Genomic DNA, 19,709 nt, shown 5'->3' on the forward strand with positions numbered 1-19,709 from the left:
TCATCACCTAGGTAATAAGCCTAGTACCCATTAGATAGTTTTTTGATCCTCTCTCTCCACCCTTTCTTCATTCTCAAGTAGGCCCCAGTGTGTTATTCCCTTCTTTGTGTGCATATGTACTCAATGTTTAACTATCACTTATAAATGAGAACATATGATATTTGGTTTTCTGTTTCTACATTAGTTTGCTTAGGATAATGGCCTCCAGCTCCATCCATCTTGCTGCAAAGGACATGACCTTGTTATTTTTTATGGCTGCATAGTATTCCGTGGTATATATGTACCACATTTTCTTTATCCAGTCTACCATTGATGGGCATTTAGGTGGATTCCATGTCTTTGCAATTTTGAATAGTGCTGCAATGAACACACAAGTGCATGTGTCTTTGTCGTAGAATGATTTATATTTCTTTGGGTATATACTCAGTAATGGGATTGCTAGGTCAAACGGTAATCTGTTTTCAGTTCTTTGAGGAATTACCACACTGCTTTCCACAATGGCTGAACTAATTTACATTTCCACCAGCACTGTATAAGTGCTCCCTTTTCCCTGCAACCTCACCAGCATCTGTTATTTTTTGACTTTTTAATAATAGCCATTCTGACTGGTGTGAGATGGTGTGTCATTGTGGTTTGGATTTGCATTTCTCTAATGATCGGTGATGTTGAGCATTTTTTCATATGCTTGTTGGCTGCATGTGTGTCTTCTTTTGAAAAGTGTTTCTTTATGTCCTTTGCCCACTTTTTTTTTTTTTGAGACTTTGCACACTTTGTTATGGGATAATTTGTTTTTTTTGTTGTTGTTGTTAATTTGTTTAGGTTCCTTATAGATGCTAGATATTAGACCTTTGTCAGATGTGTAGTTTGCAAATATGTTCTCCCATTCTGTAGGTTGTTTGTTTACTCTCTTGATAGTTGCTTTTGCTGTGCAGAAGCTCTTTAGTTTAATTAGATCCCATTCATCAATTTTCATTTTTGTTGCATTTGCTTTTGGTATCTTCATCATGAAATCTTTGCCAGGGCCTATGTCCTGAATGGTATTGCCTAGGTTGTCTTCCAGGGTGGTTGTCTTCTACGGTGTTTATAGTTTGGGGTTTTACATTTAAGTCTTTAATCCATTTTGAGTTGGTTTTTGTATATGGTGTAAGGAAAGAGTCCAGTTTCAATCTTCTTCATATGGCTAGCCGGTTATCCCAGCACCACCTATTGAACAGAGAGTCCTTTCCCCATTGCTTATTTTTGTTGACTTTGTTAAAGATCACATGGTCATGGGTATGCAACATTATTTCTGGGCTCTCCATTCTGTTCCATCAGTCTATATGTCTGTTTTTATACCAGTACTATGCTGTTTTGGTTGCTGTAGCCTTGTTGTATAGTTTGAAGTTGGGTAACATGATGCCTCCAGCTTTGTTCTTTTTGCTTAGGATTGCCTTGGCTATTTGGGCTCTTTTTTGGTTTCATATGAATTTTGAAATAGTTTTTCTTCTTATTCTGTGAAGAATGTCATTGGTAGTTTGGTGGGAATAGCGTTGAATCTGTAAATTGATTTGGGCAGTAGGGCCATTTTAATGATATTGATTCTTCCTATCCATTAGTATGGAATGCTTTTCCATTTGTTTGTGTCATCTCTAATTTCTTTGAGCAGTGTTTTGTAACTCTCATTGTAGAGATCTATCACCTCCCTGGTTGGCTGTATTCCTACGTATTTTATTTTATTTTTTTGTGGCTATTGTGAATGGGATTGCATTCTTGATTTGGCTCTCAGCTTGGGTGTTGTTGGGGTATAGCAATGCTACTGATTTTGTATATTGATTTTGTATCCTGAAACTTTGCTGAAGCTGTTTATTAGATCTAGGAGCTTTTGGACATAGACTATGGGGTTTTCTAGGTATAGAATCATATTGTCTGCAAACAGGGATAGTTTGACTTTTTGTCTTCCTATTTGGATGCCTTTTATTTCTTTCTCCTGCCTGATTGCTCTGGCCAGGACTTCTAGCACTATGTTAAATAGGAGTGGTAAGAGAGTGCATCCTTGTCTTGTTCCAGTTTTCAAGGGGAATGCCTCCAGCTTTTGCCCATTCAGTATGATGTTGGCTGTGGGTTTGTCACAGATGGCTCTTGTTATTTTGAAATATGTTCCTGCAATCCCTAGTTTGCTGAGAGTTTTTCATATGAAGGAATGTTGAATTTTATTGAAAGTCTTTTGTGTGTCTACTGAGATGATCATATGATTTTTGTCTTTAGTTCTCCTTATGTGATGAATCATATTTATTGATTTGCATATGTTGAACCAAACTTGCATCCCAGGGATAAAGCCTACTTGATTGTGGTGGATTAGCTTTTTGATGTGCTGCTGGATTCAGTTTGCCAGTATTTTGTTGAGGATTTTTTCATCGATGATTATCAAGGATATTGGCCTGAAGTTTTCTTTTTTCATTGTATCTCTGCCACGTTTTGGTATCAGGATGATGCTGGCCTCATAGAGTGAGTTAGGAAGGAGACCCTCCTCCTCAATTTTTTTGCAATAGTTTCAGTAGGAATGGTACCAGATCTTCTTGATACATCTGGAAGAATTTGGCTGTGAATCTATCTGGTCCTGGGCATTTTTTGGTTGTAGGCTTTTTTATTACTGATTCAGTTTTGGAACTCAATATTAGTCTGCTCAGGGATTAAATTTTTTCGTGGTCTGGTCTTAGGAGGTTGTATGTGTCCAGGAATTTATCCATTTCTTCTAGGTTTTTTTTTTTTTTTTTTTTAGTTTGTGTGCATAGAGATGTTCATAATAGTCTCTGAGGGTTTTTTTTTTTTAATTTCTGTGGGGTCAGTCGTAATGTCCTCTTTGTCATTTCTGATTGTGTTTTTTGGATTGTCTGTCTTTTTTCTTTATTAGTGTAGCTAGTGGTCTATTCTTTATTTGTGTAGCTAGCACTCTATCTTATTACACAATTACTTTCTGAATAGGTAATATATGTATACGGTACAAAATCTGAAAGTACAACAGTACAACAGTAAAAAGCAAATCCTCCTGCCCCTCCAGATCCCCAGAGGTAATGTTATTATTTTGTGAATTCTTCTGGAGAACATGCATTTAAATGATCTTTTCAATGCAAATGATAGGAGACTATACACACTGCCCTGCCTTTTACATTTAACATCTTAGAGACTGGTCCCTATTAGTGTCTATGGTGCTGTCTCTTTTGTTTTACTTGTTGCAGACTATTCCACTGCATGAAAGTCCCAAAATGTAAGTAGTTCCCCATTGATGGACACTTGTTTCCAATCTTTTTTCTATTAAACAATGCTGTAATGAATGACAATGCATGTAATTTAACACATATTTAAGTATATTTGTGGAAAAAATTGGAAGTCGAGTTTTAAAGCTTAATTGCTACTGCCAAATCACTCTCTACAAGCAGTTGTATAGGTTTACACTCTCACCAGCAATGCATAAGAGCATTTATCCATACTCTTGCCAACACCATACATTAGCAGGTTTTTTTATCTTTGCTAATCTGTTAGGTTAACAGATTCTTGTAGTTTTATTTGGCATTTTTTCCATTATGAATAACATTAAGCTTCATTTCATATATTTAAGATAAAGATATATGTCCATTTCTGAGATCATTCTGTTCATATCTTCTATCTCTTTTTATCATGTTATTAGGCTTTTTCTTATTGATTTCTAGGAGTTATTTATATATTAGAAAATTAGTCCAAGGCCTGTGAGTTGTAAATACTTTTCCTACTTGGTAATTTTTTGTCTATCTTTATTTACAATGGGAATCTTTGTTTGTTTGTTTGTTTGTTTTGACATAGGATCTCACTGTCACCCAGGCTGGAGTGCAGTGGCATGATTACAGCTCACTGCAGCCTCAACTTCCCAGGCTCAAGTAATCCTTTCACCTCACCCTCCACACCACCATGCCCAATAATTTTTGTGTTTTTTGTAGAGATGGGGTTTTGCCATGTTGCCCAGGCTGGTCTCAAACTCCTGGGCTCAAGCAATCCACCCACCTCAGCCTCCCAAATTGCTGGGATTACAGGAGTGAGCCACTGTGCCCGGCCCAATGGGGATTTCTTTTGCCATGCAAAATTATCTCTTCTTTTATGGCTTCAGGGTGGTTTATCTTATTTAGAAACATGTTCCTCCACTTCAGTATTAGAAAAAAAAACTTCCCATGTGGTCTTAAAGTGCTTTTATGGTTTTTTTGCTTCATGTATCCTCGATTCATATTTTAGTGCAAGGCGTGAAATGAAGATACAGCTTTTTTCCCAGATGATGATCTTATTGTGCTAAAAATTATTAATTTATCCCTTTCTTGCTGAATTAAAATGCTAACTTTAGAAGACTTTTTGTTTTATATATTTTTCCTGTTCCAGATGAGAACTAAGCTATTGCTCCTAATCCTGAATCTGATTTAAAGACCTTAATCATTCTCAGAGTACTTTGAGGCACCACAAATCAACCTTCCCCTTCCATTTACTCCTCAATATAACCTATTTTGTGAGCAAGCAAAGGTAAATAATAATATCCGCAAGAATTACCCTGGGGCACACCTTGAGTTCCCTAGAACACAGTTTCATAATCACCCAGTATCTAACAAAAATTTCCAAGCATATTCTTAGAACACCAAAGAAAGCCCACTTCAAGAATGCTTTATTTCCCCCCAGAATTTGACTGGAATATCACAGCTGAGCTTCGGGACAGTATAGTGGTCAAGAGTTCAAACCTTTGGAATCCAAAAGGCCTGGGCTTGTATTCAAGCTCCACTACTTACTTACTGTAAGAGCTTGTCAGTTTACTTAATCTCTTGGAATCCTGTCCTTTTGTTTCAAAATTTAGACAAAAAAGAAGTAATATCTCATAGGTTATTGCTATATATAAATGAAATAATCCATATTATGCAGCAAGGCTGGCAGATGATAAACACAATTAATAATGTGGGCTATCATTATTACCTTTGCAGAGGGTCTCACAATATGCAAGAACTATTAGTTTTTTCTCTTCAAGATCCCCTTGTAATTGCCTGTTGCCAGTGATATTGGAAGTTTCTTAAAGGTAGGAACCCCATGGATATCCTTCATAAGACCCAGCACAGGACTGAACTAATAATAATGATGATAATAACAATAAGAGTAATAATAAGAATAATAACAGTAACAGCTCCTAACAAGAGTCTGTCCTTGCCCATAGGGCTCTTACCTCAGGGGGGTGCCCTTCAAACTTAGGGCGCCTACAGTGGGAGTCATGATCATTCCACATCTCAAAAGACCCTGCACACTTGTGAGGATGACTCTCATTCATGCTCTCCTCTGTTTGACCCCGGACAATTCCACTGAAATAGACAAAGAAGGATGGTTTGGGACAAAGAATTATGCAAGGTCAGGGGCTGGGGCATGAGAACGAGGGTTTGAAGATCTTACCCAATGCCGTGAATCCCTAAGCCAAGGATATAGAAGATAAAAAGGTGGTGAGTATACCAGAAGATTTCAAAATAACTCCTCCGGATGAACTCAGTAGCTGAAGTTACCATGAGAATCAAGGCTATTGTCATGATCACTCCAGTGAGACCAGCAATGCTGGTGAATGTCACATACTCCACTGTCTGTGAAAGGAGAAATGTCAGCCTGACACAATGTCCACCTGTGCACTTCCTGCTCATGACCAGATCTCAGATGCTTTGCTAGAAAGTCAACTCACCATGTTTCGGGACTGGATGGGATTTAGCCAAGAACCCCCCTTTTGCTCATCATGAGATAGGCTGGAGAGAATGGAGGCAAGGGAGCCACTTGTGTCCTGTCGGCTTCTGCTATAGCGGTCAAAGTTAAACAGGTGTGCAATGATGTGAATAGCTAAATGGAAAGATGAAAAGAAATGTTAAGAGGCATCTCAGCAACATCATGGCAGATGTGCCCCACTAGATTAGAAGAATCCTACATTATAGTGCTTAGCAGAATGCTGAGTGCACAGAAGGTGCCCAATAAACCCTTGATTGCAGAGAGATCTTTTTTATACTTACTCTGTTCCCAAAGGAATAGAACTTAAGCTCCATGAAAACAGACCAAGAAAGTGCCTGACAAATAGTGCCCAGTGCTCAATAAATATTTTTTGAATGTGCATATGGATGGATGAATGAAGCAAGATTCTGAATGCCCTGGAGTCTGCAGATTCATGGATTGCCTGAGTTACCTGTATGTAGGCAGATCATATAGGCCACCAGCTTGTGGAAGGTGAGGTTGTGATCCAATTGCTTTCTCAGTGTGCGGCTGCAAAACTACAAATGTAAAGTGATCATGGTCAGATGTCTCCAGCCAGCTTTATTAAATTCACTAACCCATAACCAACATGTCTTGCACATAGCATGCCAATACTCACCCACCCTTACCCACACCCTTAGCTACCAAAGGAGATTTCTAACTTCCATTCTTAGGAGCATGGTGTTGGGCTGTCCTACTGAGGAGTCTGGGGTCTCCTTCTTTAATGTGAAAGTTGACTTAGGAATGGTTGGGACTCACTGAGCAGGTGCCCCTCAGGAAGGACAGCAGATTGCGACACACGGGAAGCAGGATCAGCATGCTGTTAAAATTCAAGCAGAGAGCAGACGCTCGGGCACAGGCCAATGTTGACTACAGCAGAGGAGAAAAAGAGACCATCAGCTGCTTCATTTCACCATCTAGCATGTGAGCAACTGACCCAGCCCACTCATCTGAGGCCTGCAAATGAACAGGGCTACAGCTGCCTCTCCTCTCTCTCAGTAGCTAACACCATCAGGCCAGGCTCTGTTTGCAAAATACATAAAACATACTGAATTTAATATTGAGTTGAGAAATTCCCATGACAGTAGTTTGGAAATGTTTGACTACATTTATTAACATGAAAGAGAATAGGATTTAATGATTACGTTAGCAAAACATTCTATGGATGTAACATTTTACTTAATACTCTTTATTATAATTTTGTTATTTGTCACTTGTAAAAGAGTCCTAAGGATCATATATATATATATATATATATATTTTTTTTTTTTTTGAGACAAGGTCTGGCACTATTGCCCAGGCTGGAGTGCAGTGGCGAGATATTGGCTCACTGCATCCTCTGCCTCCTGGGCTCAAGCCATCCTCCCACCTCAGCCTCCTGAGTAGCTGGGACTACAGGCGTGCACCACCATACCCAGCTAATTTTTGTATTTTTGGTAGAGACAGCGTTTTGCCATGTTGCCCAGGCTGGTCTGGAACTCCTGAGCTCAAGAGATCTGCCTGCTTTGGCCTCCCAAAGTGCTGGGATTACAGATGTGAGCCACCGTGCCTGGCCAAGGATCATATAGACCTTTATTTGCATTTTAAATAAAGCTCATACTTAGAGGTACAATTACAGATGGTATTTTATTCTTTTCTGTATTTTCTAATATTGCAATTACAAGCACATAAGAGTTGTATAATAAAAACACTTAAAATTTTTAACCAATTCTATTTAAGATGTCTTTAAAAATTTAACAAAGTTAGTCAAGACTAGCAAACCTCTTAGAGTAAAATTTTTAAACAGATAGATACTTGAGAAGGGAGAACTTCAGAGGAGCAAAATTTTAAGCTGATTTCCTTGGGTGGCCAGGCAGCATAAATCAAGAACAACCTGATCCAGCAGTAGAAGCTGCTAGCAAAGGAGACAAGGAATCAATGCTTCAAAGAAGTATTTAGCCCAAAAAAACAGGCATTACTAGGTATAAGCTGGACAGACTATGCTTAACTCCATGGCAGCTAAATCTGACTTCTCTCCTCAACTCTGTACAACTGGTCTCTGAGTCTACTTCATGAACTTGGGACTGCTATGGAGTGTGGCAATGTTGTTGTAGCAGAGGAGCTGACAGCAGCAGCCAGGCAATTTTTGTTGCACTTCTGCTGACTGGCCAGCCTTACATTGTGTGCCTGTCAAAGACTTTCTAAAAGGAGGGGTATGGGTTAAGGTTAACAATTTCTTGGCCTTTTTGTAATTATCTATGAAGCACAAAATTGATTTTTCCTTACATCGTAAACCCAGGAACATGTGATATTAGTTTAATAAGCCAGGACAAGATCTGTCTAGTATCTATAATGGCTAAGAATGTCAGGCAATGTGGTGAACAAAAGCTGCCCTACTGTTTTCCATTTCTGGCTTTTCCACATGACCTGTGTTTTCTCCCTCTGCTGAGTCACGCTCCGACTGTTTTTGGTACAGACAGCCTGTTCCATTTCTGAGTAAATTTCCTCGCTCATCTCAGAGATCCTGCATTTCCACATTGGTTCCCACTACTTGCTTATTTGAATCACAGAGATTTCTTAAAGCTAAAATTGGCAAGTGAATTGAAAATATAGGACTATAATTTCACAGTTCCATATTCTGTGGTGGCTATCTGTATAGGATGAATTCTTTTTAGAGAAAACATTTTTTCCTCATTGCAGCATATTTAAATACGCCAATGTATGTTCATTTCTCTAGATCCCCACTCACTGGTGTTATAATTGAACTCCTGCTGTCATTAATGCATAATTGACTATGGATTTAAACTTCTTCCTCTGCTGCTTATCTGCTCCACTTCGTAGTGAATCAAATTGTTCTCTGTATTTTCCCAAGGTGAGCAGAGCATGAATTTAAGAAATAACCTGTGGAATGTTTAAATAAATTATGGCATATCAATGCAATGAATTGTTATTCTCTTAAAAGGCTCAGAGCTCTATGCAGTGATGCAGTGATGGTAAATGTTTTAATGACTAGCTTTTTGGGAGGAAGGGGATTCCTGATTTCCAGCATTTGCCAATTTTGATGATGTAAATACTCCCACCATGGCAGATTTCAAGACACTAACTTGATGTCATTGAACACCACTGAGTGCAGAGTTGGGAAGAGATGCACGCAACTGGCATTGCAACCTGGTATGAGCTGGTTTCAGCACACCACTGGTTAGGCACTCACATGGAAAGATATCTGAGGCTGGGAGCAGTGGCTTATGCCTGTAATCCTAGCACTTTGGGAGACCAAGGCGGGTGGATCACTTGAGGTCAGGAGTTTGAGATCAGCCTGGCCAACATGGTGAAACCCCGTCTCTACTAAAAATACAAACAATTAGCCAGGCGTGGAAGTGCGCACATGTAATCCCTGCTACTCGGGAGACTGAGGCAGGAAAATCGCTTGATCCCGGGAGGTGGAGGTTGCAGTGAGCAGAGATTGTGCCACTGTACTCCAGGCTGGGCGACACAGTGAGACTCCATCTCAAAAAAAAAAAAAAAAAAAAAAGAAAGAAAGATATCTGAGACATATTAACATAAGCAATTTCCAGCCAATATCTACAAAGTGATCCCTTTTTTGGTTAAAACAAAAAGCTGTGTGTCTTATATGTGTTTACCCAAACTCATAGAACTGTATACCAAAAAACAGCAAATTTTACTATATGAAAATGAAAAAGTGAATAAACAATAGCACCCACCTCAAAAACAAAACCTATGTGTCTGATACATTTGTGAGCATATGTCAGTGTGTGTGTGTGTGTGTGTGTGTGTGTGTGTGTGTGTGTGTATCTCTGGGGAGTAGGATGGGAGGGAGATTTTCACATTTTACTTATACACTTCTATTAGGTTGGTGCAAAAGTAATTGCGGTTTTTGCAAACAGTTTTAATAGCAATAACTTTTGCACCAACCTAATATATGGTTTGATCTCATTGGAAGCAGCATTATTGATAAATAAGTTTTTAAAATAGGGATTTAAAAAATGAAATGTCCTACAGAGTGGAATAATGGACATTGGAGACTACAAAAGGTGGGAGGGAGGGAGGGCAGTGAGGGTTGAAAAATGACCCACTGGGTACAGTGTTCACTATTAAGGGGATAGGTAACTAAAAACTCAGACTTCATCACTACGCAATATATGCATGTAAGAAACCTACACTTGTGGCTGGGCATGGTGGCTCACACCTGTAATACACGGCCTTTGGGAGGCCGAGGTGGGAATATTACTTGAGCCCAGGAGTTTTGAGACTAGCCTGAGCAACACGGAGACCCCATGTCTACAAAAAAAAATTATTTATTTATTTATTTATTTATTTATTGAGACAGAGTCTGGCTCTGTCGCCCAGGCTGGAGTGCAGTGGCGCAATCTCGGCTCACTGCAAGCTCCGCCTTCTGGGTTCACGCCATTCTTCTGCCTCAGCCTCCCGAGTAGCTGGGACTACAGGCGCCCGCCACCACGCCCGGCTAATTTTTTGTATTTTTAGTAGAGACGGCGTTTCACCGTGGTCTCGATCTCCTGACCTCGTGATCCGTCCACCTCAGCCTCCCAAAGTGCTGGGATTACAGGCGTGAGCCACAGCGCCTGGCAAAAAAAAATTTTTAATTATGGATTTAAACTTCTTCCTCTGCTGCTTATCTGCTCTACTTCATAGTGAATCAAATTGTTCCCTGTATTTTCCCAAGGTGAGCATGAATTTAAGAAATAACCTGTGGAATGTTTAAATAAATTATGGCATATCAATGCAATGAATTGTTATTCTCTTAAAAGGCTGAGAGCTCTATGCAGTGATGCAGTGATGGTAAATGTTTTAATGACTGTGGAATGTTTAAATAAATTATGGCATATTAATTAGCCAGGCTTAGTGGCACACACCTGTGGTCCCAGCTAATCAGGAGGCTGAGGTGGGAAGATAGCTGAAGCCTGGGAGAGTCAAGGCTGCAGTGAACCATGATCATGCCACTGCATGCCAGCCTGGGTAACAGAGAAAGACCCTGTCTCAAAATAAAGAGAATGAAAACAAAGAAAGAAAGAAGGAAGGAAGGAAGGAAGGAAGGAAAGAAAAGAAAAGAAAAGAAAGAAGAAAGAGAGAGAGAAAGAGAGAAGGAAAGAAGGAAGGAAGGAAGGAAAGAGAGAGAGAAGAAAGAAAGAGAAAGAAAAGGAAGGAAGGAAGGAAGGAAGGAAAAGGAAAGAAGAATAAAGAAAGGAAGAAAGAGAAAAAAGAAAGAAGGAAAGAAAGAGACCTGCACTTGTACCCCCTACATATATAAACAATTTTTAAATAATTTTGAAAAAACAAAATGTCCATGGGACATAAGCATAATTCATTTTTGTGCTGCTGACATTTTGGTCATGTAGTAATCAAGCTGTTAATAACTAGTCACATTTATTGCATCATTCTTTTAGTAAAAAGCTATTTTTAAAGCAAATTAATACCTCCTTTGGAGTTATAGTTTCTAAAGAAGGATCAAGGATGAACATTTAAAATGGAAAACAGCAGGGTGAAATAAACCATGAACAGAACGTTCAAATTAGTTGTGATCTCAACATGGATTCTTTGATTATGGAGAGAGAAAAAAGCATTTTTTAAAAGGACAAGCTGTCTTTAAACATGTACGTTGGGAGGATACCGAAAGCTACTGAAAAAATGACACCGTCAAGATGAAAGTGATTTAAAATCCTCTGTTATTGCATAATAGACTAGTGGTAGCAGTCAAATATGCTCTTCTAACCAGGCAGCATCCGGGTTCATCAGCCTGTGAGAGAACCATCCTCAACTCCGTGCTTCCTCCTGGTCACCTCCACACCCCTGTGCCCTACCCACTCCCTCCCTCCCTCTTCTGTTTTTGATCTGCCACTTCCCCAGGCTTCTCAGGTTCTGTAACCTTGACCTGAGCCCTCCTTTCTGAAGGCCTTGAATTCTGTAGCACCCATGAGACTCCCCTAAGTATCCCTCCTATTTGATAGAGAGGTATGTTTCCATGACAGCAGTGTTTTCAAGTTGTGTTTGTTTTTTCTTTTTCACTTTCCTTTTAAAAAAAAAAACAACAAAAAAAAAACTCTTTCTTAAAATTGTAAGCAGGTGTTCATAGATAGATATAGGCTGCTTTGGTTGAAACAGGGGCAGGAGCAGGAGCAGGAGCACTGCCCAGTTAGCCTTCCCCTCATACCCTGTAGGAACACCTGAGTTTCTGGAAACCAGTTTGAAAACCACTGCCTAATAGTTTTCTTTATTGCATGTTTCCTTTATTGGGTCTGGGTAGTGTGCCCTAGATGGGGTTATCAGATTTATTAAATAAAAATACAGGATACTAAGCTAAATTTTAACTTCAGACTTTTTAAAATAAATATTTTAGTATACCTGTGTTTCATACAGTATTTGGAGCATAGTTGTATCAAAAAATAATTTGTCATTTATCTGAAACTCAAAGTCAGTTGGGCATTCTGTACTTTTTCTGGCAACCCTAGCCCTAGAGAATATCAGGGCATTGGGTCACAAAGAAGCCAGAATCAGAGATAAGGAAAAAAATAGATTCTATCCGTGACAACCGTGATACTCACCCCAAGGATTTTTCTTGTGTAGTAGTATTTGTCAGCCTTCTCATATTTCAGGAAGGCATCCACAAACAGGAAAACATTCAACCCTAACCAAACAACCTAGATGAGAAAAAAAACATGCAAGGAATAAAGTGAAATTTGAGTATGGGAAGGAGTAAATGAGGGATAGGGATAGGAATAGTGTCGCCATTTTGGCTATTTTGTGTTTACCTGTTTTCATTTTAAATGAGTGCAATCCTGCCAGTATCTAACTGGCTTTCAGAGTGAGTTAGCACTTTGAGACATGCATTAGACTAGAGCAGGGTCAGCAAACTGAGGCCCATGGCCCATTACCTGTTTTGCCACAGCCTGCAAGCTCAGAATTGTTTTTTATATTTTATATTTTCAAATTTGCTAATGGTTGAGAAAATCAAAAGAAGAATATTTTGTGGCATGTGAAAGTTATATGAAATTCAAATTTCAGTGACCATAAATAAAGTGGTATTGGAACTTAGCCACTGCTACTCATTTCTGTATTGTTTATGGCTGTTTTTGTGATACAATGACGGAGTAGAGTAGTTGGGACAGAGACCATATGGCTTGCAAAGCCTAAAATATGTACTATCTAGATTTTTACAGAAACATTTGCCATTTCTTGGACTAGAGCATTCAAACTGTTGCACCTAAAAGATGGCAATAAGTGAATAAATGGATATCTGAAGAAACAAAGAACAAATTTAGCACCTATAACAATATCTAACTGAAAAGAACTAAACCATTCCAGATGGGCCTGCCTTTTTAATTACACCCTGACACACATTTTTCTGTTTTCAGATTGTGAGTCTTTTTTCAAATTAACCTGTTTTTCCTTGGGACTCGTTTGAGCTCTTAAGACTGCTTTTGCCTGTCCCAAGTTCTGTCTCTGCACTGGCTAAAGGTGAAATTTGGAACTCACTGCCCATTGCCTTGAGGACCAACCAGCTGGTCTCTAGCCCAAGTGTGGAGGTGCTAGTCTGTAATTCGACAGGTCTCCAGGGCACTAGTATATATCCCTAGACCCAGTATGAGTCAGAACCATCTCAGCACAACAGGCAAAGGGCCTTTAGCCTAGGACATGGCCTATTCAGACTCCCTAGATCTAGACCACTCACACACCTTTAGTACTATAATATAGTGATTTAAAGTGTGATATTGGAGTCAAGTTGTAGCATCACCAATTAATAGCTCTATAATCTCAGACAGACATGTGATTTAACTTTTCTAAATCTCAATTTCTTCACCTGTAAAATGAGCATAATAACAGGACCTACTTTATAGTAATGCTATGAGGCTTACGTCAGATAATGCGTGTAAAGTGATTAATGCAATGCTTGGGGCTTAGTAAGAGATCAATAAGTGCTAGCTACAGAGTTGTGTCACCACCGAACCTGCTTTACCAATCAATTTCTTCTTGCCTCCTTTGCTCAGTTACCCTTTTCCAGAGCTGAGTGTCTTCCAGAGAAACGTCTTTGAAAGAAAAGAAAGTCAACAGTCACAGATACCTCAAGAATTTGGAAGACAGAGGAGAGAAGTTTATTTAGAGGGAGCAGAAATATTTCTGGATCACAAAGAGACACAGGGGCAAATAACTGTGTCAGCCCATCATCAATTGTAGGCAAGGCAAATGATGAAATACAGTGATATCTAGGAGTAAGGCATTCCATTCCCCATCTTAGCTGTCATTTCCTCCACTATGAACGACAAAGAAGGTAAACTACAAGACCTGGGAGGAAGGAGGAATAAAACTATTTTTAAGTAATTTATTTTTTATTTAAAAATCAGTGCATAGGAGTATATGTCAGAGATAATGAGAAGTCTAAGCTTGCCAGCTGGTTTGATGGGGGATGAAAATTCAAAGCTAGAGAGTTAAATGTGAGTCACCATCATAGCTGGTAAACTCTCCCGGCAAAAAATAAGAGAGGGGGATAAAAATGCAGGTAAACGTGGATTTTAGAGCTAGAAACACCCTTATATTTGTATCTAATCTAGTCACTTTATTAATCCCCTGCTCCCCTCCCCTGCCCAATTCCCCCCACCCACACACCCACAGGACCTGAAGTCTAGAGAGGATAAATAATTTGATCAAGGTCACCCAGTTAGTAGCAGAATTCAAAGTACTTGCCAGGTTCCCTTTCTCCTAAACTAGTGTTCTTTCCATTATAGTGCAAAAGGAACTCAATATAAGGCATTGAGCAATTAAAATATGACATGGGATAACCTGACAAAATAAGCACTTTTGTTAAATGTAAAACAAACAACCCTCCAGGGAAACTCCACATACTTTTCCCTGGAGCACCTGGTGGGGGGTGGCGGGGGGGTAGACAGGAGAAAAAAGAAGCATCACACCTTCTCTCTTCTGTTTTACCTGTGGGACCCAAAAGCAAAACAGGAGAAAAGAGAAAGAGTAATGAATGAAGATCTAGGAAAGTGAGAAAGGACACAGGGAGCCCCAGGCTCAATTGCGGCTCAGAAATGGAAGAATGAGAGTGGAGAGAGGTGTTCGAGTGTTAGGAGAAAGGGATTGTGCATACAAAGGGAGATAAAGGGTGATAAAGTGACGTTCTGGCCTGAACGTCACTGGGGAGCTGGCTTCGAGTGATGCCAATTCAGTCAATTCATTGTGTGACATCTAGGTCTTATTTTCCTTTGTACAATCAATAAGTTGGTTTACATCTGCACTATGCAATGCCACAGCCACTACCCACATGGGGCTGCTGAGCACTTGAAATGTGGCTAGTCCTCACTGAGATGTGCTGTGGGTATATATACACATCAGATTTGAAAGACTCAGTAAAAATAAAAATATGTGAATTACCTTATTAATATTTTCAATATTGAATACATACTGAAAGGATTTGTTGATATGTTGGGTTAAATGAATTATATTGTTAAATATTAACTTCACCTGTTTATTTTTACCTTTTCGGTGTAGGCATTAAAAAATTTAGGAATTACATTATGTGGTTTGCTATATTTCTAGTGGTCAGTGCTGGGCCAGATGATCTCTAAGATCACTTTCATCTCAAACATTCAGTGACTTCTTGAAATCTTGATGGGACCAGTATAGGAAAGATAGAGAGAAATCAGCACTCATGGTAGTAGTTAGAAGTGAGATGGAAGAGAAAGGGAGATGACAGAAAATGAAAACAGATTGAAATTCCAAATACTTGTGATTTGACAACATGAACAATTGCGTGTTATTTGCCTCTGTCCTCTCATCTGACCCACAGTTGTATTTTTTAACTAACTGGTCTTGATGAGCCCAATAATCGGCATGGAATCATCTTTCCCTTTGAAATTACTTTACAAATATTAAAAAACATGATTTCTCCTTAATCCTTCCTAATTAATAGGAAGTCAAACATCACTTACCAGAAACAAAACTGAAAACCAGTGGTTAACTACCCAGTTTCCCATTGTGAAGAGGTGGTTTGGAGCCCTTCTAGGCAGCAAAGAAGATTCAGCAATCCGGATTCTGGAGAGGTCCTTCAGGAATGGAACCTTTGTCCAGCGCAGGGTCTGTGAGTCTTTAAGATGTGAAAACACACACCTACCCCAAGAGGTCCCGGGAATGAATAAGTTTATTCTGCCTTCCTTCTCTGGACAGAACTGTGCTATCAGCTTAGATAGACCAGCCCTACCCATGAGAACCACGGGGGTTTTACCTGTGGGGATTTTACTCTTTCAGGAAATAGCAACATTCTTGGATGAAAATATTCTCTCTCATCATCTTATCAACATGACCTAATGTGAAGCATTGCATTACTAGATAAAAGATTTGCTAAAGTTTCTCATAAAAAAGATTATTGGTCTGGGTCTATAAACAGATTACTTCAGGAGAAGTAGGGAGGGAAGCGTGTGTGGTAAGGAAGCTGTTTCAAAGTGCACTTTTCAAAGTGTTGCCACATCTGCCGGCTGCCATTTGGATTTCAGCCTGGCTAGCTCAGAAACTTTAGTATACCAGTTCCCCTGAAGGATGATCCGTGGTTGACATATATGATGATGGCTTTGGGGAGAGCTTGACTGGCTGGAAGGACAAGTGAAAAGAAGGGCCAAATAGAGCAAGAGAAAATTTAACAAGTATAAAAGTACCCTTTGGTTCAAAATAAACAGAGGCAGAGCACTCAAAAGAATGGAGATGATTGTCTTCTAGTATGATAGATTTACTAGAGTTGTATGTTCAGCTCTGGGCAGATTAACCAGAGTTGTATGTTCAGCTCTGGGCACTGATTTTTTTTCCCTTTTCTAAAATGGTGAAATATACACAGAAGAGTATATAAAACATACATATGTAACTTAAAGAATAATTTTAAGGAATAAGTATCAATGTGTTCACTACTCAGATTAAAGAAAATAGACTATTTTTCTCCAGTATCTTAAAGCTCTTTGTGTTTCCCTCCCTGATCACGTCTATCTTCTTCCCCTCCTCTACCCCACCAGAGGTAATCACTATCCTGAAATCTGGGATAATCATTGTGTTATTTTTCTCTATATTTTTACTAACTACAATTGCATCCCTAAGCAATATATTGTTTAGTTTTTCCTGTTTTTGAACTTTTTGTAAATGAAACCTGGCAGTGTGTATGTATGCTTCTGTGGTTTGCTTCTTTCAACATTGGGTTTTTGAGATTCATACATATACATGTAATTGCAGTTCACTTACACTGCTATCTAATATGCCATTGCATGAATGAATATACATTAATGTATTCATTCATCCTACTACTGATGGATATGATGATGGAACAATGTTGATCGAATGTCACACATATGCTACAGTTTCTCTAAGGTATATACCCAGGAGTAAAATTCCAGGGTCCTGAGATTTGCACATATTCTACTTTGCTGTGTAATTCCAAACCCATTCCGAAGTGACCACCTAAATGTATACTACAGAGAGTTATGAATGAGAGTTCTACTTCCTCCACATGCTTACCAACCCTTGGTATTTTCCAGACTTTTTTTTATGATTCAAGTAAGTGTGGAAAACTATTGTACTATGATTTTAATTTGCATTTCCCTGATTACTAATGAGTTTGAGCATATTTTAATTCAACTGCTGGCCATTTGAGTTTTCTCTTTTTAAAAGAGCCTATTCTGAGCCTATTCTACTTTTTGGTCTATCTTTCTATTGGTTTTTCTTTTGCTTTTAGATTCTTAGGGTTCTGTTTATAATCTTATACTAACCTTTTATTGCTTATGTTTATGGCTTGTCTTTTCACTCTCTTAATAGTGTTTTCTGATAAATGGAAGTTCTTAATTTTAATGCACTCTGATTACCAGTCATTTCTTTTATGATTTATGCATTTTATGTCTTGTTTTAGAAATCCATCACTACCCAGATATCAAGATGATACTCTTTTATATTTTCTTCTAGAAATTTTATATTTTTGCATTTTACATTTATGTTTTGAATCCACCCGGAGCTGATTTTCATGTATGGTATCCAATTTACTACTTTTAAATATGGAAAACGAATTGCTCCAGCATCATTTTTGAAAAGTACTTTTTTTTTTAATTTTTATTTTTTTGAGGCAGGGTCTCACTCTGTCACCCAGGTTGGAGTACAGTGGTATGATCTCCCTTCACTGCAACCTTCACCTCCCGGGTTCAAGTGATTGTCATGCCTTAGCCACCTGAGTAGCTGGGATTACAGGCAAGTGCCATCATGCCTGGCTAATTTTTGTACTTTTAGTAGAGACAGGGTTTTGCTATGTTGGCCAGGCTGGTCTTGACCTCCTGGCCTCATGTGATCCACCCACGTGGGCCTCTCACAGTGCTGGGATTACAGGCATGGGCCACCGCGCTCAGCCATTTTTGAAAAGTACTTTCAAAAATATACTTTCTTCACTGATCTAAAATGTCAGTTCTATTATATATGAAATGTCTATATACACGAGTTTGTTCCAGAGCTCTCCATTCAGTTCTTCCATGCCACTTCCTTAATTACTAAGTCTTGACATCTGATAAGACAAGTTTCCCCACCTTGTTCTTCAAGAGTGCTTTGACTATTCTTGGCTTTTTGTTTGTTTGTTTCTTTGTTTTAGGGGGGAGTGTTCTGTGTTTTGTGTTTATTCTTGGCCTTTTTCATTTTGATGTAAATTTTATAATCAAATTCTTGCATGTTTCCTTTGTTATATTCACTTCTTCTTTTTTTTTTTTTTTTCCTTTGAGATGGAGTCTCGCTCTGTCGCCCAGGCGGAAGTACAGTGGTGCAGTCTCGGCTCACTGCAAGCTCCGCCTCCCGGGTTCACACCATTCTCCTGCCTCAGCCTCCCAAGTAGCTGGGACCACAGGTGCCCACCACCATGCCTGGCTAATTTTTTCTATTTTTTAGTAGAGACGGGGTTTCACCATGCTAGCCAGGATGGTCTCGATCTCCTCACCTCGTGATCTGCCCGCCTCGGCCTCTCAAAGTGCTGGGATTACAGGCATGAGCCACCGTGCCCAGCCTGTTATATCCACTTCTAAGAACTTTATATGTTCTCATGAGGTTGTAAATTATATATTTTTATTTTAATTTTTAATGATGGCTGTTAAAGATACAATTTGTTTTTACATATTGATTTTTATGCCCAGCAACATTGCTAAACTCACTTATTAATTGTAATAATATTTCTGTATTTTGTCTTACATTATCTATAAACACAGTCACATTTTTCGCTCTAAACATAGTTTTATTTCTTTTTTCTAATTCTTTTTTTTTTTTTGAGATGGAGTTTCCCTCTTGTTGCCCAGGCTGGAGTGCAATGGCCCACTGCAACCTCTGCCTCCCGGGTTCAAGCGATTCTCCTGCCTCAGCCTCCTGAGTAGCTGGGACTACAGGTGCCCACCACCATGCTCGGCTAATTTTTCTATTTTTAGTAGAGACTGGGTTTCACCATGTTGGCCAGGCAGGTCTGAAACGCCTGACCTCAGGTGATACGCCTGCCTCGGCCTCCCAAAATGCTGGGATTACAGGCATGAGCCACCGTGCCCAACCTTCTTTTTTCTAATTCTTATAACTTTTATTTCTTTTTCTTCGCTTACTGCACTCACTAGAACTTCTAGTACAATGTTGCACAAAGGTAGAAGTAGTGATCCCCTTGCCTAATTCCCAATCTCAAAGGGGATTCTTCCATTTCACCCTTAAGTAGAATGTTTTGTATAGGTTTTGTAGATATCCTGCTACATATTTTTATTTTACTTTAGGCACAAAAGCAAATATTTATTTAAAATAAAAAAGAAAGCACAGCACAGTTAACAGATTTATTGAGGTATAATTTATATGCCATGAAATGTTCCCATTATAAGGAGTATAGCTCAATGCACAGCACATTTTATATTTATTGTAAAAAGCTGAAAAATCTCTTCAACATCACAAAACCCATAAAAATA

General features: G+C 39.0%; 1 protein-coding gene across 3 annotated transcripts in view; it reads right to left on the minus strand.

The window, feature by feature from the left end:
* NOX1 (NADPH oxidase 1) overlaps positions 1–15,968 on the minus strand; it is a 29,431-nt gene extending 13,463 nt beyond the window's left edge. For 2 of the 3 annotated variants that reach the window (XM_054471623.2, XM_054471621.2), the window contains exons 1-7: positions 15,705–15,968; positions 12,318–12,413; positions 6,517–6,627; positions 6,191–6,275; positions 5,702–5,853; positions 5,425–5,606; positions 5,204–5,336 (exon numbers count right to left, since the gene is read on the minus strand). In XM_054471623.2, the coding sequence (XP_054327598.1) occupies positions 5,204–5,336; positions 5,425–5,606; positions 5,702–5,853; positions 6,191–6,275; positions 6,517–6,627; positions 12,318–12,413; positions 15,705–15,749 (804 nt within the window). In that variant the 5' untranslated portion in view covers positions 15,750–15,968. The remainder of the gene's footprint in view (positions 1–5,203; positions 5,337–5,424; positions 5,607–5,701; positions 5,854–6,190; positions 6,276–6,516; positions 6,628–12,317; positions 12,414–15,704) is intronic. The other variant, XM_054471622.2, reaches the window with a different exon arrangement.
* Positions 15,969–19,709: the final 3,741 nt, after the last annotated feature.

Source organism: Pongo pygmaeus, chromosome X (assembly GCF_028885625.2).
Source record: "Pongo pygmaeus isolate AG05252 chromosome X, NHGRI_mPonPyg2-v2.0_pri, whole genome shotgun sequence".
Taxonomy (NCBI): domain Eukaryota; kingdom Metazoa; phylum Chordata; class Mammalia; order Primates; family Hominidae; genus Pongo; species Pongo pygmaeus.